This window comes from Netta rufina (assembly GCF_964035555.1).
Source record: "Netta rufina genome assembly, chromosome: 9".
In the NCBI taxonomy this organism is placed as follows: Eukaryota; Metazoa; Chordata; class Aves; order Anseriformes; family Anatidae; genus Netta; species Netta rufina.
In genome coordinates, this window is record NC_140132.1 from 2896679 (window position 1) to 2915564 (window position 18886).

General features: G+C 38.0%; 1 protein-coding gene across 4 annotated transcripts in view; it reads left to right on the plus strand.

The window, feature by feature from the left end:
* Positions 1–18886, plus strand: part of TFDP2 (transcription factor Dp-2) — a 43502-nt gene that overhangs the window by 16833 nt on the left and 7783 nt on the right. For 3 of the 4 annotated variants that reach the window (XM_084291996.1, XM_084291997.1, XM_084291999.1), the window contains 8 exons: positions 3668–3771; positions 7768–7889; positions 9285–9332; positions 10432–10594; positions 11134–11280; positions 12333–12401; positions 13964–14115; positions 18286–18452. In XM_084291996.1, the coding sequence (XP_084148122.1) occupies positions 3668–3771; positions 7768–7889; positions 9285–9332; positions 10432–10594; positions 11134–11280; positions 12333–12401; positions 13964–14115; positions 18286–18452 (972 nt within the window). The remainder of the gene's footprint in view (positions 1–3667; positions 3772–7767; positions 7890–9284; positions 9333–10431; positions 10595–11133; positions 11281–12332; positions 12402–13963; positions 14116–18285; positions 18453–18886) is intronic. The other variant, XM_084291998.1, reaches the window with a different exon arrangement.

Here is an 18886-nt window from a genome sequence, read left to right on the forward strand (position 1 = left end):
CACAACTGTTCATTGATGTGCTTTATAATATCAGAACGTTTCCAGGTAGTAAGTAAAGCATGGCTATTTGTTTCTGGGCTTTGCATGTGAAATCCAAATTACCTACACTTCCCTGGTGTTTTGTCTAAAAATTCAATGCCCTTTTTTGTGGACGTGCGCACTGTGTGACCCCAGCTGGCTGATCTGCGTTTCCCATTGCCTACGGTTTCCTTCAAACTGGCGGTGACAGATCCTATAGATTCCAGGTTTACGTTGTTTCCGATCATCTTTGCAAAGAAGCTCCAGACCTAACATTTACTTATACGGGAAAATCACTAAAGCCTCTTTAGCTCCATATTCTTCTAGGCGTCCGTGTTGTTTCTGCAGGTCAAGCTATTTAGGATGCAGTGTGAAATTTTAAAAGAAGCCTTGTGGGATGATTAGAGGTGTGTGCATGTGAGTGTGCGTGTCCATGCACACGAATGGCTTTGTACTGTGACTGCTTGAATTCAGTTGAATTGAAATCTTCTTTGTGTGTGCAAGTGAAAATATTTTGGAAGTGCCAGGAAGAATTGTAGTTACGTACTTACAATAGCTACCCAGTTTTTTCTCCATGCACTAGTGGTGAATGGGTGATGGAAGAACAGCATGTAGGAGCAAAGTGCTTTTGTTCTTAGAGAAACTACATGTGTCCACTGACAGATTTAATTTGGAATTTGGTGAGCATGCTCAGTCTGTTGTGGTGTTCATTACATTGTAGTTAAAGCCTCTCTACGAGAGCTATAAGTGGGTTTCTTTCCCACGTGCTTGGCTTCCCATAGGTACAACGGGAATGACGGCACGGCCTTCTTTGTGCTTCGAAAGTACTTCTGAGAAACATCATGTCAGAGCTAAGTATTATTATACAACTCATCCTGGTTTGATCCATCTGTGCTGACCACTTCCATCCATGCAGCAAGATGACGTGACAAGGAAGTGTCTGGGTCTCGTGTTCAGCTGTCGCTGTACACGCCGCTGTTTTTTAGGGCATCGTGAATCAGTGTTATCTTTTCTTGTCCCCATGCAATGGGCATTATTAAGACTTGGCATTTATTTGGAAATTGATCATGTTTAAAGCTTTTACAACTGTTGTGTGATAAAGTATGTACATGTATAGTTAGTTGTGTGTTATTTCTACTTTAAGTTGAGATCTCGAGTATTTTTTTTAAACAATCTGCAAACAGCATGACTAATACTGCTTTTTTCTTTCTCTACACTGTTTCATAAATAAGACTTGAAGAGATCATTCCTGTTGATGCATCCTATCTTGTAATCGTTGCCTTCAAACCTTAAGAAATTACCCACTCCTCAGCAAAAAGAGGTGAAGTAACCTCAAAAACGTGGTGTAAAATACAGCTACTTGTGTTAGCAAGCCGTGTGAGCTCTCCGAGTTGCCATTCCCGGTTCCTGGGGGTGTCCTCCTGGCAGTGGGGTGGGCCCTGGCCAGCCCCACATCTCTCCTGGCAGCTGTGCCCCACAGCCCTGGGCTGCTGCGATGGGACCTCAGCTCCTCCTCGTCTGCAGAGGCAGGGGTGACACTGCTGATAGTGACTGCCAAATGTGTTCCTTTAGATTGGGGTGCCGATGTGAGGCTTGGAAATGCAGCAACTAACCAAACCAGCTGGTGGCTTTGCTGTGGAAAGATGAAAATGTGTTCCCACTTTTAGATAGCGTTTTTGAATATTTGACCTATATTTGACTGGGTTTTAGTGAGAGTTTGCAGCACAGCTTAACAAATCCTGAGCAAAATCCTGAGCAAAAATAAAAAGTGACAAGTCAGCTCAGAGGAGTGCTTTGAGCTCAAAATGAACACAGTGTATGTAAATCATACTTACTCCGTGCTTTGTCACTTCCTCACAAATTTTCACGCTAGAGCAAAAACGTACTGCAGGATTTGGGTTTGCAAGCACGTGATCTTCTACGTTTTTTTACTAGGTGAGCTAGGTGACTGAATAAATTATTTAGTACTTCAGTCAAGCTTCCTCAGATGTTCTCAGGCACAGATCTGCCTTTTGGAAAATTAACGTTTAGTAGTAGCATTACTCCTGATGCCAAAGGAATTTGCACAGAATATTAGAACATCCTTGTCTCAAATCATAACATCTATCTCTGTTCTTATTTTATTTTTTTTTTTTATAAAGGTGAGACTTTGCAAATGGCTACATCCTTAATGGCTACATCCTTTTTACTTCTGTGTTGTAGATACAGAGCATCGTTTCCTACGTATGTTTTTCTCCATTGTGTTGCTTCTGCTTTGTATTGCAGAGCAGTTACGTTGTTGAATTTATGATTTTTCAGTTATTGCAGAACATAGCCATAAAAAATCTATATATCAAAGACGCTGGTTCAGGACCAAGTGATAAGACAGTGGGCAGCGGAGGTAAACAAGCTGTGAGAGAAGCCCTGGGAACAGAGCTGCTTCACAGAGATGCAGAGATGTTTCCTCAGCTAGGCAGAACATTTGCCAGCTCCTGTGGGCGGAGGGCAGGGCGGGTGCTGAGGGCTGCTCCCTCTGCTGCTCTGAAGGAGCCTCAGGTGCCGCAGAGCCAGTACGAGGGAGCATCCATAGCTCCTCAGGAGCCAGTCCGTGGCCTTACAGCTCAACCCCAGCCAGCCCCGGGCTGGTGCTGTGGGTGATGAGGCAGTGGCAGCTCTTCCCTCTGCTTGGCTCACCTCCTGCCCCACCACGGTCACTGCGGATGGGAACGCGGGAGGAATTTGGTTGATTTGAAACTGCCAGGGGAGCTGCTGCTGCCACGATGCCCACAGATAAATGAGTGTTTTCACCACTTTGGTACAACAGTCTGAATATTTGTAGGCTAGTAGTGCTGCAGGAGAGTTTTGATTAAGACATTAAGTCTGAGTAATCAAGATTACAAGATACAGTTTGGAAGCGAGGAGCAGCAGCATTTGTGAGGTACTCAGCGCAGAGCTGTGCGCAGGCAGGATGCGCTAGGTCCGTAAGCTGTGCAGGAGCACAGAGATGGTCAACATCTCGGGATGAAGAGACACTGGGTTGGAGGTGGGATGGTTGGCTCCATCCTGCTGTCCAGCTGCCAGCTCTGGTACTTCAGGTAGTTGCAAAGGCATCATTTGCTCCATCTGTACAGTGATACAGACAGGCTTACTTCACTGGTGTTTTACAATGTTATGGTATAATCAGACTAGGAATGGTTAAGGCTATAAAGATAGAACCATATTTTGTACATATGCTTGTGATTGTAAATAGGATTAGTGTGTAGAACAGCTTCATGAGGTGGACTCGATGATCCTCATGGATCCCTGCCAACTTGGGATATTCTGTGACTCTAGAAGTACACCCATGACTTTTAAACTTCAAGTGTATGGCAGGCTGCATGCTCTTTATCCTAGGCAAGAAGAAATTGCTTCTGGAAGTAAAATACTAAGTTGTAGTTCAGCAATAAATTGGTGAAGTTTTATAGTTCTGTACGGTGTCCTTGTGACGTCTGCTAAGAGGTCTGGTGGCTGTTCTGGAAGGCTATTTTTGCAGTGTATGAGACAGGAAAAGTTAACCTGGTTCCGAAGTGTAAAAATGATGTGAGAATTCACCAAAGTGTTACTGTGTTACTTCTAAGTTACTAAGGAGGTAATTTAAAATTCTGTTGCTTTTTTATTTTTTTTTTTTTAGGTAATATTTCAATAATTACATTACCAGTTTCCAGTACGAACTCCCCAACAAAGATTTTGCCAAAAACCTTAGGACCAATTAATGTGAATGTTGGACCCCAAATGGTAAGTTTTGCAACTGCAGTAATGCTAACTTGGCTAACCAGGTGTGTAACTGCCCATTTATGTAATATGGAAACATGAAAAAATGGAGATGTGAACCTTGCTAGGAACGTAGCTGAAGATTTAGTTTTCGGTGTAGATTTACAGATGTACATTTGCAAATTTCTGTACAGCAACACAAACTGAACAAAAGTGAGTATCAGCACTAGATGTATTGTAATCAATGCTATGTAGTTAAAAACACACCACAGTGTAATGTGAGAAGCACTATCTAATATAACTCTAACTTAATGATACCAGAAAGAAAATGACTGTTTTCTGGCATGGTTGCTTCTATGAGCATTTATTAAATTACAAGATTCTTCTCTTGCAACTTATTCATTAACATGCACTCCACTGCAATCCCACTTTTGGCAGCTCTTCTTCATACTTGCATGTGACAGAAGGAAAAAATATTATATAAATATCATTTATTGCCTCTGATTTAAAAATCTGTTTGGTTATTGATGCTTAGTTCTCTACTACACTAATCTGTATGCATTACATTTTGCTTGCCATCATAGTTGATATCAAATATGCTACTTCTGATGATACGTTTCTCAAAATACTGGTATATAACAGGGACTATTTCCCTAATATTAGATACACGGTTACATTTTTTTGCTTAATCAGGAACTAAACTGTCCCTTGCTAGCATAGGTTGCTGCCCTATTGACCTTATTCTGGGTGACATTACAGAAAGCCAGTTACTGTCCGTTAATTTCACCAACTTTTTGTCATGTTTCAAAGTCAGGCAAGCTCATTTGAAGGGGCTGTCATGTGCTTGTTAGCACGGTTTGCTGTGTGGTTTCAAAGCACTCTCATTAAGACATAGAGTTCTTACTGGAGATTCTCTGCTGCTCTTTTATAATAGTAAAGGAGACATTTTCATGTATTTTGGGTAGCTGAAATAGGATGATCAGAGATGTTTTTTACTTGAACACTTACTGTTGAAGGACTGGCTTGTTTATCTCTGCCTGTTACAGTAACGTGTCCTGTGAAATGTAGCACTGCAGTAACTAGAACTGTACAAAAGAAAGCATTGGTTTGCTCTTAGCTTACATGGTGAAGGTGTTTTGGTAGAATTTTCTCATATTTTAAAAATTTAATCTTATGTATGCTAAATAAAAGAATATGTATTTTATTTCATAGTATAAGGGGGGGGGAAACGCTAAAAATGTCTATTTTTCAGTAAGATGCTACTGTATTTAGAACACATTTCCTTCTTAGCTATCAGCACAGACCCTCTAAGACATCCAGGGCATGGCTGTGTTTATAAGAGAAGGTTCACAAGTTCTTAACAGCTGGAGTGTTACCATTCCTTTGGCATCTCAGCAGTGTTAGCAATATCCTACTGCCATGAGGGTTTTTTGGTTTTCTTTACCCATGTGGGTTGCAGCCCTCTCAGCTGTTCCAGGTTCTTCAGACAGACAGACAGACAGCCGCAGGGCGGGGAGCGGGCTGTTGGCTGAAGGGTGATTTGTCTTACAGGGCAGCTATGCCAACGGTGAAGCACAGTTTTGCTGGATTCTTGCAAGCAGGTGTGTGTTGTGGTGTCATTAGATTCCAGTAACACAATGCATATTGCATGTGAGGCTTGCCTTGCCTGCGAGAAGTGCTGGCGTTCCAGTGTTGGTGCTGGGACCTTACACCATCTTGCAGTGTCAGCTAAGGGGGAGAACGACCCCAGCTGGGCAGTGCAGGTGTCTGCTGCCTGCCCCTGCTCAGTAGCAGTGCTGAGGTGCACAGCCCCTCCTGCTGCAGTAGGACCAGCTGGAGATTGAGGCAAGGCATCTCAGTTAACAGCAGCAGTACTCTGTAGGAGTGAATTTAACAGTGCAAGTATTAGTGATGAAAATGGAAGTGCTTGACTGCAGTGAGGTAACACACCCCATAGATTTCTATTTGCCAAATTAGGATGAGCTTTTCTTTTTCCGTGTTATGCTGTGCAGTGTATTGATGTGATTACTTCAGGCACACTGCAAAAATGTTTGCTCTTAGGATGGAATAAATCTTTTGAAAATACTCAGTGTGTAGCATTTTTGGAAAGCAAACATGCAGTAACAGACTTTCAACAGTAAGATGTAGATTTTGTGCTTGTGCAACTACCAGCTCTGGGTGCCTGGCCGAGCATCATGCTGGCCACATGCCATGGCTGCCCTGGGCCTGGCAGGAGCGCTGCTGTTGTCCTTTCCTCCAGGTGGCACCAAGGTACAGAGAGATACAGGACGAGACTAAGATGCTCAAACGTGATTTTGCCCCTCAATTTATTACACTAGCTGTTAAAATTATAGGGAGATCAGACAAAACCCACCCTTTTTATGATACATTTTCTTTGGTATTTAAAAGACATGAGTAGAGCAATGTGAAACATAATGGTGGGTGGAATGTGATAAAACAAATTTCAGCATGCAAAATACTTAAAAATCTTTTCTCTCCGACATGTGTCTGCCATATACTGGCAGAGCTGTATGCTTACTGACAATTATTTACAGTGTTGCAGGAAATTAAAAAGTTATTGCATTGAACTAAGCTTTAATTGAAATAATGTATTTTAGATTCTCACATATTGACATTACTGCTGAACTTAATCAAGCTTTTAAAAATTAATCATTCTATCACAAAACGTTTCTGATTTTAAGCCAATGTAGCAGTAAGTTGATAAAAGTTTGTATCTTTCCTTTGCTGGCATACAGTGTGTAAAATAACGCAGTGGGGAATCCCATGTTCCTTAATGCCTAGCAGTAAATACTTTAATTGGCCCTGTGTCTCACTTTTCCTAGTATTTCTTTCTTTTTCCACTCATCTTTCTCTGTCAAGCTGTTCACTTATCTATAAAAGTTAAATAATGGAGATAAAAGAAAGGACAAATAAGATAAAATTATTTGTTCAGGAGAAAAAAAAATGCAAGAAATATAGTCACAATTTGGAGTTAGGAGGGATGTAAAGCAATGCTCAACTAGGTAAGGAAGTTGGAAACTCTTCAGATAACGTTTCTCTAATTGTTTAAAAAACATTGATGAATACCAAACAAACTATCTGCCCTATACCCATATGGCTGTTGGGTAAGTGATATAGTAAAGGAAAGCATTAAGTTTAATATATTTGGTACTCAAAATGCTACTAAAAGTATAATAAAATAAATTTTTAAAAAATGGGTATATGAGTAAAAAGCATTCTCCAGGAGGCTTTGGTATAAATCATAGCATATTGGAATAAAAATAATTTAATGTGTTTATTTAAAAGATTAACTATTAATACTGTTTCATTTTTAAATACTATCTGAATTCCTCTGGTGACCTATGTTAAAGAATGAAGTTGGATGTAATTTAAAAGATGAGATCAAGTGATTTAGTGTTAACAACCACTGTGCACAGAATTACAACAGGTTTGTCTAAATGTGCTGTATTTTCTGTGTACAGCATACACCTCAGATGTAATTTCATAGGTACGGTGTTGTATTTGCTTCCTAGAAGGCCTCGAGATATGTGACCACTGCATACTGCACAGAATAGTTGGCCTGGAGCTCAGACCTTGGTACCAAATACTGACAATTCCAATCCACTGGGAATGAAGCTTCATTGATTGCAGTAATCAAGAAATGTCCTAGACATAGTCTGGAAGAAACAATTTGATGCATATAGTGACAGGTCCTCTCTCCTCTACCTAGTCATTATGGCTGTTTGTCTAGTTCTTGTCCTTAAGAGTAATACAGTAATAAGCCACAGCTGGCAGAACACTTAACAGTACTGTAATTACTGTCATGTAGGAGTACCTTCTAATGGCACCCCTTCTGTCTATTTTTGACTACAGCTTACATCTGGTACGTGCTTTTTTTTTTTTTTTTTTTTCTTAAATGCTTAATATGAATTTGGGGATGTGTTAACCTCTATTCTGTTTTAAAAGCTGTGCTTTTTTTTTGTTTGGTTTTGTTTTTTAATTTTATTTCTAATTTCCCAGCTCATAAGCACATCACAAAGACTGACCAATTCAGGGAGTGTTCTAATTGGGAGTCCATACAGCCCAGCTCCAACGATGGTCACGCAGACGCACATAACAGAAGCTACTGGCTGGGTGCCAGGGTAAGATTTTTGGTTTATTTAAAGATGTTTGTGGATCTGCTCTGATTTTTCTTATATTTATACTGTTCTAACTACATGTTAGCTCAGTTTCTGGTTCTTCCACAATTAAAAGGAGTATGCTTCTTAGCACAGTAAGTGCTTGCGGTATCTGGAACATGTGAACGGTTGCACATAGAAGTCACGTTACTGTTTTAATTTTGCTTTATGGAAGTGTCTGTTCCTGTGTGACAATGGAAAGTCACAAATTTATGAGTCCCATTAAAAAAAGCCTCTATTTTTTTTCATAAATTCATGCTCAGTAGCAAAGCTACTTGGATATACCGTTATCAGCAAGTTCCAACAGGGGGAGAATCTTTCAAGTACACTTAGAGGCATTTAAGACTAAAGCTGTAATAACAAATTTTGAATGTAGTCAGTGCTGTATTTTTATTATTATTTTATGGTATCAATTTTTTTTTCATGGGCTAGATATTTCAGAGTACCATCATTATGTCATCCAAGGAAATCTGGTCTTTACAGTATTTCATGATTTTATTTTTTTAATTTTGGTACTGTTGAGCTTATCTGTCTCAAGACAGATGCAGTGCTTTGCCTGTGAAAATTAAAAAGTAATTTATCTCCACATCTGGTTTATTTCCTAATCAGTGATGCATGTCAGTAATACCTTTCCAGCTGTAGAGGTGAGAAAATGAAGCATCTAGGAAATGGCTTAAGGAGAATGTGTTCGTATCTTGATTTTCTTCATGCCGTGCTGTAAGCAAGATTTGTCATGTGCTTGTACCTCCTAGTTGCTATATTCCCACCACACAGTCAATAAACTGCAGGCCCAGCTGAGCAGTTTTTAAGCTTGCTTTTCTTGATGCATAGGGGTTTTTCTCCTCAAATAGCTTTTGAATCCATGTAGATCTGATTTTATTTGAAAGGGAGATGTCAATAATGAATTTGTTTCTGCAACTTTTGTGAACTATGAAGGCCAGACATAAGTTCTTTCAGTAGCCTGATGAGGGAAGAGTTTTAGTGCCTGCTCACAGCTTGCTCAGCTAGGCAGTGAACTTTGGTTAGCTTGCTTCAGCTTCATTCAAATGCCGTGATGAAGGGTCTGAGAGAGAGAAGAGTCTGTTTACTCTTCTTCACAGATTCCAAATTGTTTCCAAAGGCAAATAAGGCAAAATCATAGTCATGCTCAGGGCTCCACACAACCCCAGACATCCTGGCATTACAGATGAGGGCCAGGTCTGATTTGTGCAGCCTCTCATGGCACAGAACTTCAGAGTCATCATGTTCATTCAGCTCCCTTCATTAATAAGATACTGGTTAATAAGTAAAATAAGATACTGGTCTTATTTATCAAAATAAGATACTGGTTTAATTTAAGTTTGAATTGTCTTCTCATAGGGACAGAAAGAGGACTCGAGAATTTATAGAATCAGATTTTTCAGAAAGGTGAGTACTATTGAACATATGTTTTATTTACGTGGCCATACCTTGTTTGCTTCTTCAAATCTGCCTTTCAGAGAGCTTGGTGTCCAGTTCCCACTTGAATCAGTTTTCACTCCTCCACAGTAAAAACTACATAGTATGTTATTATTTGTAGTTATAATTTAGTACTCTTTGTCATCACTTCCTAATATTTACATTTACTTATTATTTATATTTACTTCTGATGTATTTACATTTACTGTTACAGGCAAAACTGGAGTTGTGAAAAATGCGATACATCTTCAGAAACAGGATTGATCTAGTTTCGTATGTGACAAATACCTGTAACTAAATAATTGTTTCTTTGCTTCCAAAACTTCTTTGGATGCATTCAAGATGTTGTTTGTTTACCTATCACAATTACTCAAATTGAATAACTGCATAAGGTTTAGAAAGTTTTGTTGTTTTTTTTTGGTTTGTATTTTATTTTATTCTGCTGTTCTTTTATACTTTTCTTCTGTCATTTTTTCCAGTGTCCTGTTTTCTTAAATACATTCAAAATTTTCAAAAGCACTCTTGTATTTTTATGTTTTTCTTAGCTTGCTACAGTTGACAGAACTAGGGCTATTTCTGTAAAATAACACCTCTCCCTGAAACATGTTATCAAACCAACTTCTAAAATTGTAATTTTAAAAAAATCATATAAGCATTTTAAATGCTTCTGTTGAAACATGCATACAAATATTGTAATTGCAAATTCTTTTTTGTTAAGAAACGCACAGGAGAAAGGTATTTTTTTTGTTGTTGTTCTGTCAGGTAAGTCTTGCTTATTAAAGTATTTTGGTTTCCAAGTGTCCATAATACTGTCAAGAATGAAATAAAATTTTCAGTCTTAAATTGTTCTAGCATGTCTTTGGGAATTCAATGACATTTGTCATACTGTTAACATAACACCTATGAAGAACATTTAACTAAAAAGTAAATCAAAGCATATGAAATTAGAATACCTACATTTAAAAATTAATCTGAAATAAAAAGAAAAAAATACACTGAAATTATATGCAGCAGGAAAGTATGCTTATTAAATTTCAACATCTTAAAATAATTACTTTTCTCCTTACAGTAAAAGAAGCAAAAAAGGAGATAAAAATGGGAAAGGTCTGAGGCATTTTTCAATGAAAGTATGTGAAAAAGTTCAGCGTAAAGGAACAACTTCATACAATGAAGTTGCTGATGAGCTGGTATCAGAATTCACAAATTCTAACAGCCACCTAGCTACAGATTCGGTAAGTGAACACGTTGATTTTTTATTTTTTTTTCTACCAGTACAAAATTGGCTGATTTATCATGGAATTCTCTTCCTGCTGTTGTGTTATCCTGCCACATGCCATAGTTTTCCTCACTTAACTACCTTGGAAGTATGAGACATACCCTTAAGTTATTTATATATCAAATTCCATACTAAAATACAGAATTAAAATAGAGAATTAAACTCCATCTAAATTATAAACAAGCAAGTCTGCCAAAAAAAAATCGCTTCAAAAAATGCTCAGTACCGACCATATGAGGTCTAGTCAGGCTCTCCACCTGTAGCGGACTTGCCACGATGGGAATTGCTTCCCAGAGGCTTTAGGCAGGCCTGAAGCTTTTGTTTGCAAACAACAACGTTGGTGTGGTATCCAAGCAATAGCACAGATGAAAGCATCCTGTCTTAATATCACTCTCACTTAAAACTACTTTTTGTTTTTTGCCTTTACTTCTCTATGAAGGATGTGTTCTATTTTTGAGACCTTCGGTTGTTATTAATGCTGAGCTGTTTCCTTAGCAGGCTTACGATCAGAAAAATATTAGACGGAGAGTTTACGATGCCCTTAATGTGCTGATGGCAATGAACATAATTTCAAAGGAGAAAAAGGAAATCAGATGGATCGGCCTTCCTACAAACTCAGCTCAGGAATGTCAGAATCTAGAGGTAAAGTGAGGGAGATGGAAATTTCTGTGTAGCACACAGGTTGTAATAATGGAGCTTAAAAACTTAAGAGTTGTGTGGTGGTTTTTTTTTCACAATTTAACCTCATTGATATGTTTATTATGTATGTTTTGTTCACTTTTATTTGGTGTACACAGTATTACACAAGTTTTAAAAACTGTTTACCTTAGAAAAATGAAAATTCATGGTATCAGGGTTAACTTCTAAGATTATAGTGTGTAGGAGCCAAAATAACCATAAGAACGAACTTCAGTACTGTTACATTGATGAAATTGTGTACATTTGAAAGGAAAACTATTTTGTTATTAGTTTGTGCTTGGAGGCACCAATGAAAGGAAATTAAATTGAAAAATATTTTTTGCTAGGATGTCAAATACTAGTTATGAACTAGCAGGAAAAAAAAATTACTTATTAGGTACCTGCATTGTTGTTTTTCCAGCAGGCTAGGAATTGCCCTGTTTTTGCAGGGATGCCAGAATTTAAGTACACAGATGTTGCTTGTACTTGAGGCTAAACACTCCATAAATACAAAGCACAAGTTACTGTATTTACTGCAAACTCCTGTAATGACTATATGCAAACACACCTTAATATGCATTATATTTTTGCTACTTGTGACATGAGCTATCTTAAAATGTGGGGGCTGCCTGTCCAATACAGAACAGTTTCTTGTTCAGGTTACATTAATTGTCTTTCTAGATATAGTAAGAAATCTGCTTTTGCTGTATTGTGTATTGAAGAAACTTGGAAAATTCATCCACCCAAGGAGTATGCATATGCATAGTCCTATTTTATGGAAGCACTCATGTGCCTATGTGATTAGTCTTTCTGAAGAAGAAGCGACTATATTTTAAGAGGGTACGGCTGAAAAGACTTGACAGTTACTCACTGTGCCAGGGAATTCACCACCGTTTACGAAGAAAATGGGGATTTTTCGCACACTGATGTAGTTCTGACGTCTGTTCAGTCTGGCAGAGTGGAACAGACAAGGTCACTGAATATTTACCATGATATATATACATTTATATTTTAAGATAGAAAAACAGAAGAGGATTGAACGGATAAAAGAGAAGCGAGCACAGCTACAAGAACTGCTGCTGCAGGTATATATTTAATTTAAATTACTTTTTATATAAATTAAATTAACCAGTAAGAGTCCATCATGTTAGAACTTCTTTATAGTTTTGTTCAGCAGCTCTGATATACTAGAGAAGAAAAGTTTCACGCTTGAAACCTTTCTGGTTTCTGGTGTGGGGAACCTCTTACCCTCACATCCTGATTCATTTTACCCACACCATACTGCTTCTACATGCCACAGCCTTTTGTAAGCATTCTGCTGAAGCTCTATAAGAATTAGTGGGAATGGGAACAACTCAAAGAGCCCTAATTACCTTCTCTGGCTAGTTTCAATTGAAATAAATTAGTTTTTTCTAAGCTGTAAAATTTGTAACTGAACTTACGTAAGTATGTATGGAGTTCTTCCAGGGGAGATAAATTCTTCTGGATCCTAAGAATGAAAGGCTGACAATCCAGGTCTTTTAGGTTCTGATGTGCATCTGGGAAAACTTTGAAATATATTTCAAAGTCATTTACCTAAGTAGAACTTTGATTTTAGCATTGACTGCAGAAATGTATTTCAAATGCATCTTTGTTTATAAAGTAATAGCTTATAGATAGAGTTATGAGCATTGTTAAATGTTTCGATCTCTGCACAGGCATTCAGTAATGTAAATGCAGTCAAACTTTTGTATGAAGTTATAGGCAATGAGGCTATTTTTTTTTCCTGGTGGAGATACAACGATACGGTTTTCAGCTAATTAGAAACTAAATATCTGATTATCCCCCCCCCCTTGGCAGCAAAAGCGATTTCTCTGTTTAGGGCACAATTCTGATTCAAACTGACCTAGGAAATTAGTAGCTTCCCTGAGTAACATAAAATTATCCTGGTAAAAGTGAGGCAACTCAGACACTATTGGTCTGAAAACATCAGATTTGCACTCCCTTACTTTCTACAACTGTAATTATACACTTACATTCACTGTCAAGTGGTTTAACAGTCCTTAGGGGTTTTGTCTATCCATCTTCCCCCTAAGTGAAATAAAGTAGTGCTTGCAATTGGGTGAGTACCCTGACTTCCAATCCCTCAAATAACATTTCCTAAAAACACTTATTTTCATACATATGCAGTCAGATATAAGAAGGGGTGGTATCACAAACAGCACCTGTTTAAAATGTTGAAAGCAGAATTTCAAAATAAATTCTTCTGAGAAAAAAGGGTGATGGATGAGAGGGGGAGAGAATACAGATGCTGAGAAAGGGGGGATGCTGTAATTTGTAACTGGCTCCTAATCTGAGGTAATTATGCATATAAGATAGCAGAGGAGACCTCTGACTCCAGCGTCCTTTCAGAAGGTGTGAGGAAGCATTCTCACCACGTTATTGCTCCATTGTTTCATCTCCAGGGTCGAGCGAGAGGGGCATAAAAATTTGTAGGGTGTAACTTCATTCCTGACAAGCTTCAGTATCACAGCTTATCTTTTGACTGAACATCACTGGGGGTATTGAGAGTTGGTAAATAAGATCTATGAAGTTCCCCTTTCTGGAAACACTGTTTTCTTAATTTTAATTTTAATTTTAATTTTAATTTTTTTCTTTCTTTTTACAGCAAATAGCATTCAAAAACTTGGTACAAAGAAATCAGCAAAATGAACAACAGAATCAAGGCCCTCCAGCTTTGAACTCAACAATACAGCTGCCTTTCTTAATAGTAAACACTAGCAAAAGAACAGTCATTGACTGCAGCATATCAAGTGATAAGTAAGTGTTTATGGAATGAAGTTTTAGAATTGTGCTTTATTTGTGGACCAGAATTTTTGTTTGAACTAATTAGAGAAACTGTCTTTAACTTAACTGTGTTAGTTTATTTAAAGTAATTGTGCATTTAAATTTCCATGGTCACTTACTTCAAGGGTGTTTGGCTTCCTTTTTTTGTTTCTTTTTTGTTATTATATTTAATCCAACTGCAGTATTAACAGGAATAAGTTTATAATCATTGCTTTACAACCACTAGTTAAAACAAGCTGACTTCCGCTGTTGTAAAAGGCACTTGGCACTGACATTTTAAGGAGCATTCACTGCACAGGAGAAAGAAGTGAATGAAGTTATATACTAGGACAGTGCTAGCTTTTAATAAAGCCATTTGGTTTTGGTTTTAAAAAAGCTATTCAAGCCAGTGGCTTGAATTCTTATTCTTAATCTGCCATAGATACATTTAGTCAGAAATGCAAGGTGACCCATTACACAAAAGTAACATCCTAGGAGTGGAAATGATACTTTTGAAGGAGATCACATCTCTTATCTTTAAATAGGAAAAAGTTTGTATCTAGCTCTTTGGGGGGGGGGGGGGGGGAAGAAGAGAAGTAAATGATACGGAAATTTGAAATTAGCCTTTGTAAGCATACTGCGACACATTGCACTCTTGAGTTCACTTACATACTTCTGGGTGCTGATGCACTTCATCCTGTGAAAATGTGGCTGAAAGTGTGAGAGGTGCTGTTATATTCACTATTATATTCACTGTTAATCCGATCATAACTAGTTTATTACATGAAAATAGCTGGCTTTATCTTAAGGCCCTAGGTTAAGATTCCATTCTGTAGTGTACAAATGTACAAATCCTGTATTGAACTGTATGGAGTCAATTAGCATACAGTAAAAATAGAGCTGTTCTCAGGTACCTTAAGCACCAACGTACCACAATAATGCTGTTGAAGGTAGAAATGCTGTAGAACACATAATCTTAAGATCAGTAGTGCTTTAGCTTAATTATACCCATATTTTATAGATGCATAGTACAGTTCTTACCATGTTTTTTTAAACAATGCTATGTATTTAGGTTTTAAGTCATTAGTAAGTTGAACAATTTCATACTGGAACTTCAGAACCACTGCTTTAAAGTTGTCAGAAACAAAACTGACTGTTGGTGCCTAGAGAAGTATAAAAACCTCAAACCGTAAGAAAACATTACTACTAAAAATGAGCATGCCAAAATTATCTAAGCTATTGATATTTCAGTTGATATAACCAAGCTGTATAAGGGAATAGGCAAAGGAAATAAAGTCTCACTACACGTGAGGTGAAAACGAGCAAACAAACAAACAAAAAAAAACCACAACAACTAAAAGCCCTTCCTCTATGTAATTTACCCTTAAACTCCAGCCTCCGGAAGTAACTATTTTTCATGTTAGAATTTTCTGTAAATATATCTGGACATCAGAGATCTGGCAGGGGATTTATCCCAAAGTTGGTAGAGTAGTTCTGTGAGAATAGTAACAAATCGGCAGGAGTAGATGGTGTTCACTCAAGCACTTCAAAGAAGCGTAAGTGGGAAGCATAATACTAACACTGAACTCACTGTAGTACCAAAAGAACAGAAGGTAGCAAATATGACACCATTGTGTTGTTTTTTTTTTTTCTTGTTAAACTGATCAATAGTCAGACTAATTAGTAAATGTTACAAAGATTTAGATAGGTCATACACAGACTGGGTAGTGTGATCCGTGTTAGTTTTCCTGTCTCGCTGAGCATGGAACAGAGTAATCTGGCTGGGATCACAAGGCCACTCCATAGCAGACCTTAAACAGAATAAGTGACTGGAAATAAAATAAAAGATTCATTCGTTAATTTAATAACAGGCAGAATGCTAGGCAAGAAAAGGAAACCAAATTGTTGGCTGTTTTAATGAAGGGGAACAACAGTGAAATCCTGCTGGGTTGCGTAAATACTTCCATAAAAGTGAGACGAGAAGTTAGCTGGTAATAGTTATCCAAGGAAAGAAAAATGGATGTTGTCTGAACAACTAGAATAGTAGATGGCATGAACAGATGCCAACATGTAGGTTACGCAATGGCAGATGCAATTTACTGTTAACCAAATTTACACTTACCAAAGGAGAGGGACAGGAAATGTACCCAAACTTTTCATTCACGGTACTGGCCTCTGGACCCAGCTTTTAGCACTGAATAGTAAGTTGGCAGTCCGGTAGGTCATTCTACGAGAACAAAGTTGATTTCTCAATAATGGACAAAACAATGTTAATAATTATTAGGAAAAAGAGTAAAAAGAAAGAGTTCTACAGTGTAAACCTGATCTGTATAGTGCTTTTATATTTGGAATATTATCTGCTGTCCTGTTCTTGGAAAAAAGTGTAGCAGAATCAGGAGAGAGACACAGGAGGGCAGCAAGAGTGAATGAAGCTAGGGACAGGCTTTCACAGAAGGAACAGATGGACTCTTTGGCCTAGAGAAGAGGGAGCAGTGGATTCACAGATGTCTATAAAATCATGGCTGACCTGGGGAATGTACACAGAGAATAGCTGTTCACAGTTGCTTATTAAAGTTAAAATTAGGAGCCATTAAGAGAAGTTACCAGGTGACACGTTTTAGACAAAAAGAATGTGTTTTTGTAACCGTCTGTCTGTGCAGATCGTAGCATTTGATGACGTATATGCCAGATGTTTATATAAGTTCAAAAAGGATTCACATTAAGTCACTGAAAGAAAATTGTCAAATAGCTATTTATGGCAAAGGCAGAATATGGGTAGAGATCTCTTGCATCAGAGGCCGCAGGATGCTAGAAATGATACTGTTAGTGTGTTGCATTCCACTCCTTCCTCATAGCCAGTATTTGGCTACAACACATGGGAGGAAAAATGCAGAGCTATTAATAAATACTTAGTACTGGGCCATAAAAGCTGAATTCAGTTATTAGTTATTATACAGCCTGCCAGTTCACTATGACACTGGTCTCCCATCCCGTTTGTTTAAACATAGCTGCATGACTTCAGCTGCAGCAGTCCAGACAGCAGGAAAATAACTGTACCAATTAAAGGTATAGTGACACATCTTGTTTTCCCTTTTGATGTGGTTCTGCTTAAATAAGTACAGCTGCATAAGCAAATGCAGGTTATTCAAGTAATACCATATGAGTCACAAATGAAGTGACGTCTGTAACTAGGACAGCTACACCTAGAACAAAGCACGTACATTTATAGGTGCGATTTCTGTGTGTAGGCACAAAAGACTTTTCCAAACTTATGGATCAGGTTTGTTTGTTTGATTGTTTAAGGCACAAAGTACAATCAAGAAAATCCATAGATTACAAAAGAGCCTGGGTGAATGACTGACCCACCAGTGGAGTTATCTTTTAAAGCTCGTATCTTACAGATAGATTGTTTTTTCCAGAGGTGAAGACTTGGCAGCAAAAAATGAGTTACTGGGAACAAGCCTTCTATTGTAATCATTGCGCCAGCACTGTCCATCTTTTAATAGCCTGTGATTATAGTATAAGGCTAGTCTAGATGCCCCTGCTATTGTTAACGCTCTCTTAAGTTTACGTTACTATTTCTGCTTGTATATGCAATGAAAAACATTTTGAGAATCCTGTAGCAGAACTGTTAGGCTTTGAATATACAAGACCTCAAACAGCCCGCTCTGCTAGCTTCATCCAAATGCATCCAAAAAGCAAAGTTACACCAAGGTAAATAGGTCAGTTCACAGGAGGAGCGTTGCAGATTAGAACAGAAAGTTAAATATAAAAGAAGTAAAAACAAAATACTTAAGTGACAGGGCTGCAGGTGACCTTTAAAAGTACTGGATTTAGTACAAACAAAGGTTCATGTTTATTAAGACCAGCCTATTCCCCTTTGAATCTGTTTAACAAGGTAGAAAATTGTAGCCTTTTTTTCTGTAATGGTAAAGTCATTTTAATTGGCAAAGCACCATTTTAAACCTTGTAGGCATGCCAGTCACAGAAGCAGAAGAGAAAAATCACTTGCAGCACTTTTTTGTAAGGACCTTTTACGGATAATGAAGACTCGCCATTTACCTCACTCAGAACAAACCCACCCCACCCCACCCCCAAAAAAGGGCAAAAAAAGCAAAGTATGCTTCTTTGCTAAACCATCTCACTTTGGCTTTTTACGTGCAGATTTGAATACCTCTTTAATTTTGATAACACTTTTGAGATTCATGATGACAGTGAGGTGCTGAAGAGAATGGGAATGTCCTTTGGACTTGAGGAAGGCAAATGCTCAGCTGAAGACCTAAGAACCGCAAAGTCACTGGTGCCAAAAGCTTTAGAAGGCTACATCACAGGTAAGTTAGCTGTCACTTTTAAATAGTTCCTGATCAGATTCCTAATGTTAGTTAACTGACGCAAATTTAATGCTGTTAACCTGCATAGATGTGTGACATTTGAAGTTAGATGTAAGCCTGAGGGAAACAGTTGTTTTACGGCTATGTTTGGAAGGTTTATCGTACTTGTCCTGTAAACTTAGTTCACACTGGTAACAATTCATAACAACAAATTTCCAAGTGAACTACCTTATGAAGAAATTATTTTTTAACTAACTAAAGTGGCAGCAAGAACACAATTCTTCCATGGGTTAACATTACTTTTGAATAACTGTGCATGTGCGGAAGAGCAACCTGGAAGAAAGGACCGCTTCCCAAGATGAAGAAGGATAGGAAAGGGAAGAAAAAGAGCATCTTGTAATGGTTGAGTATAGGCTGTATGTGAACCAACTGCA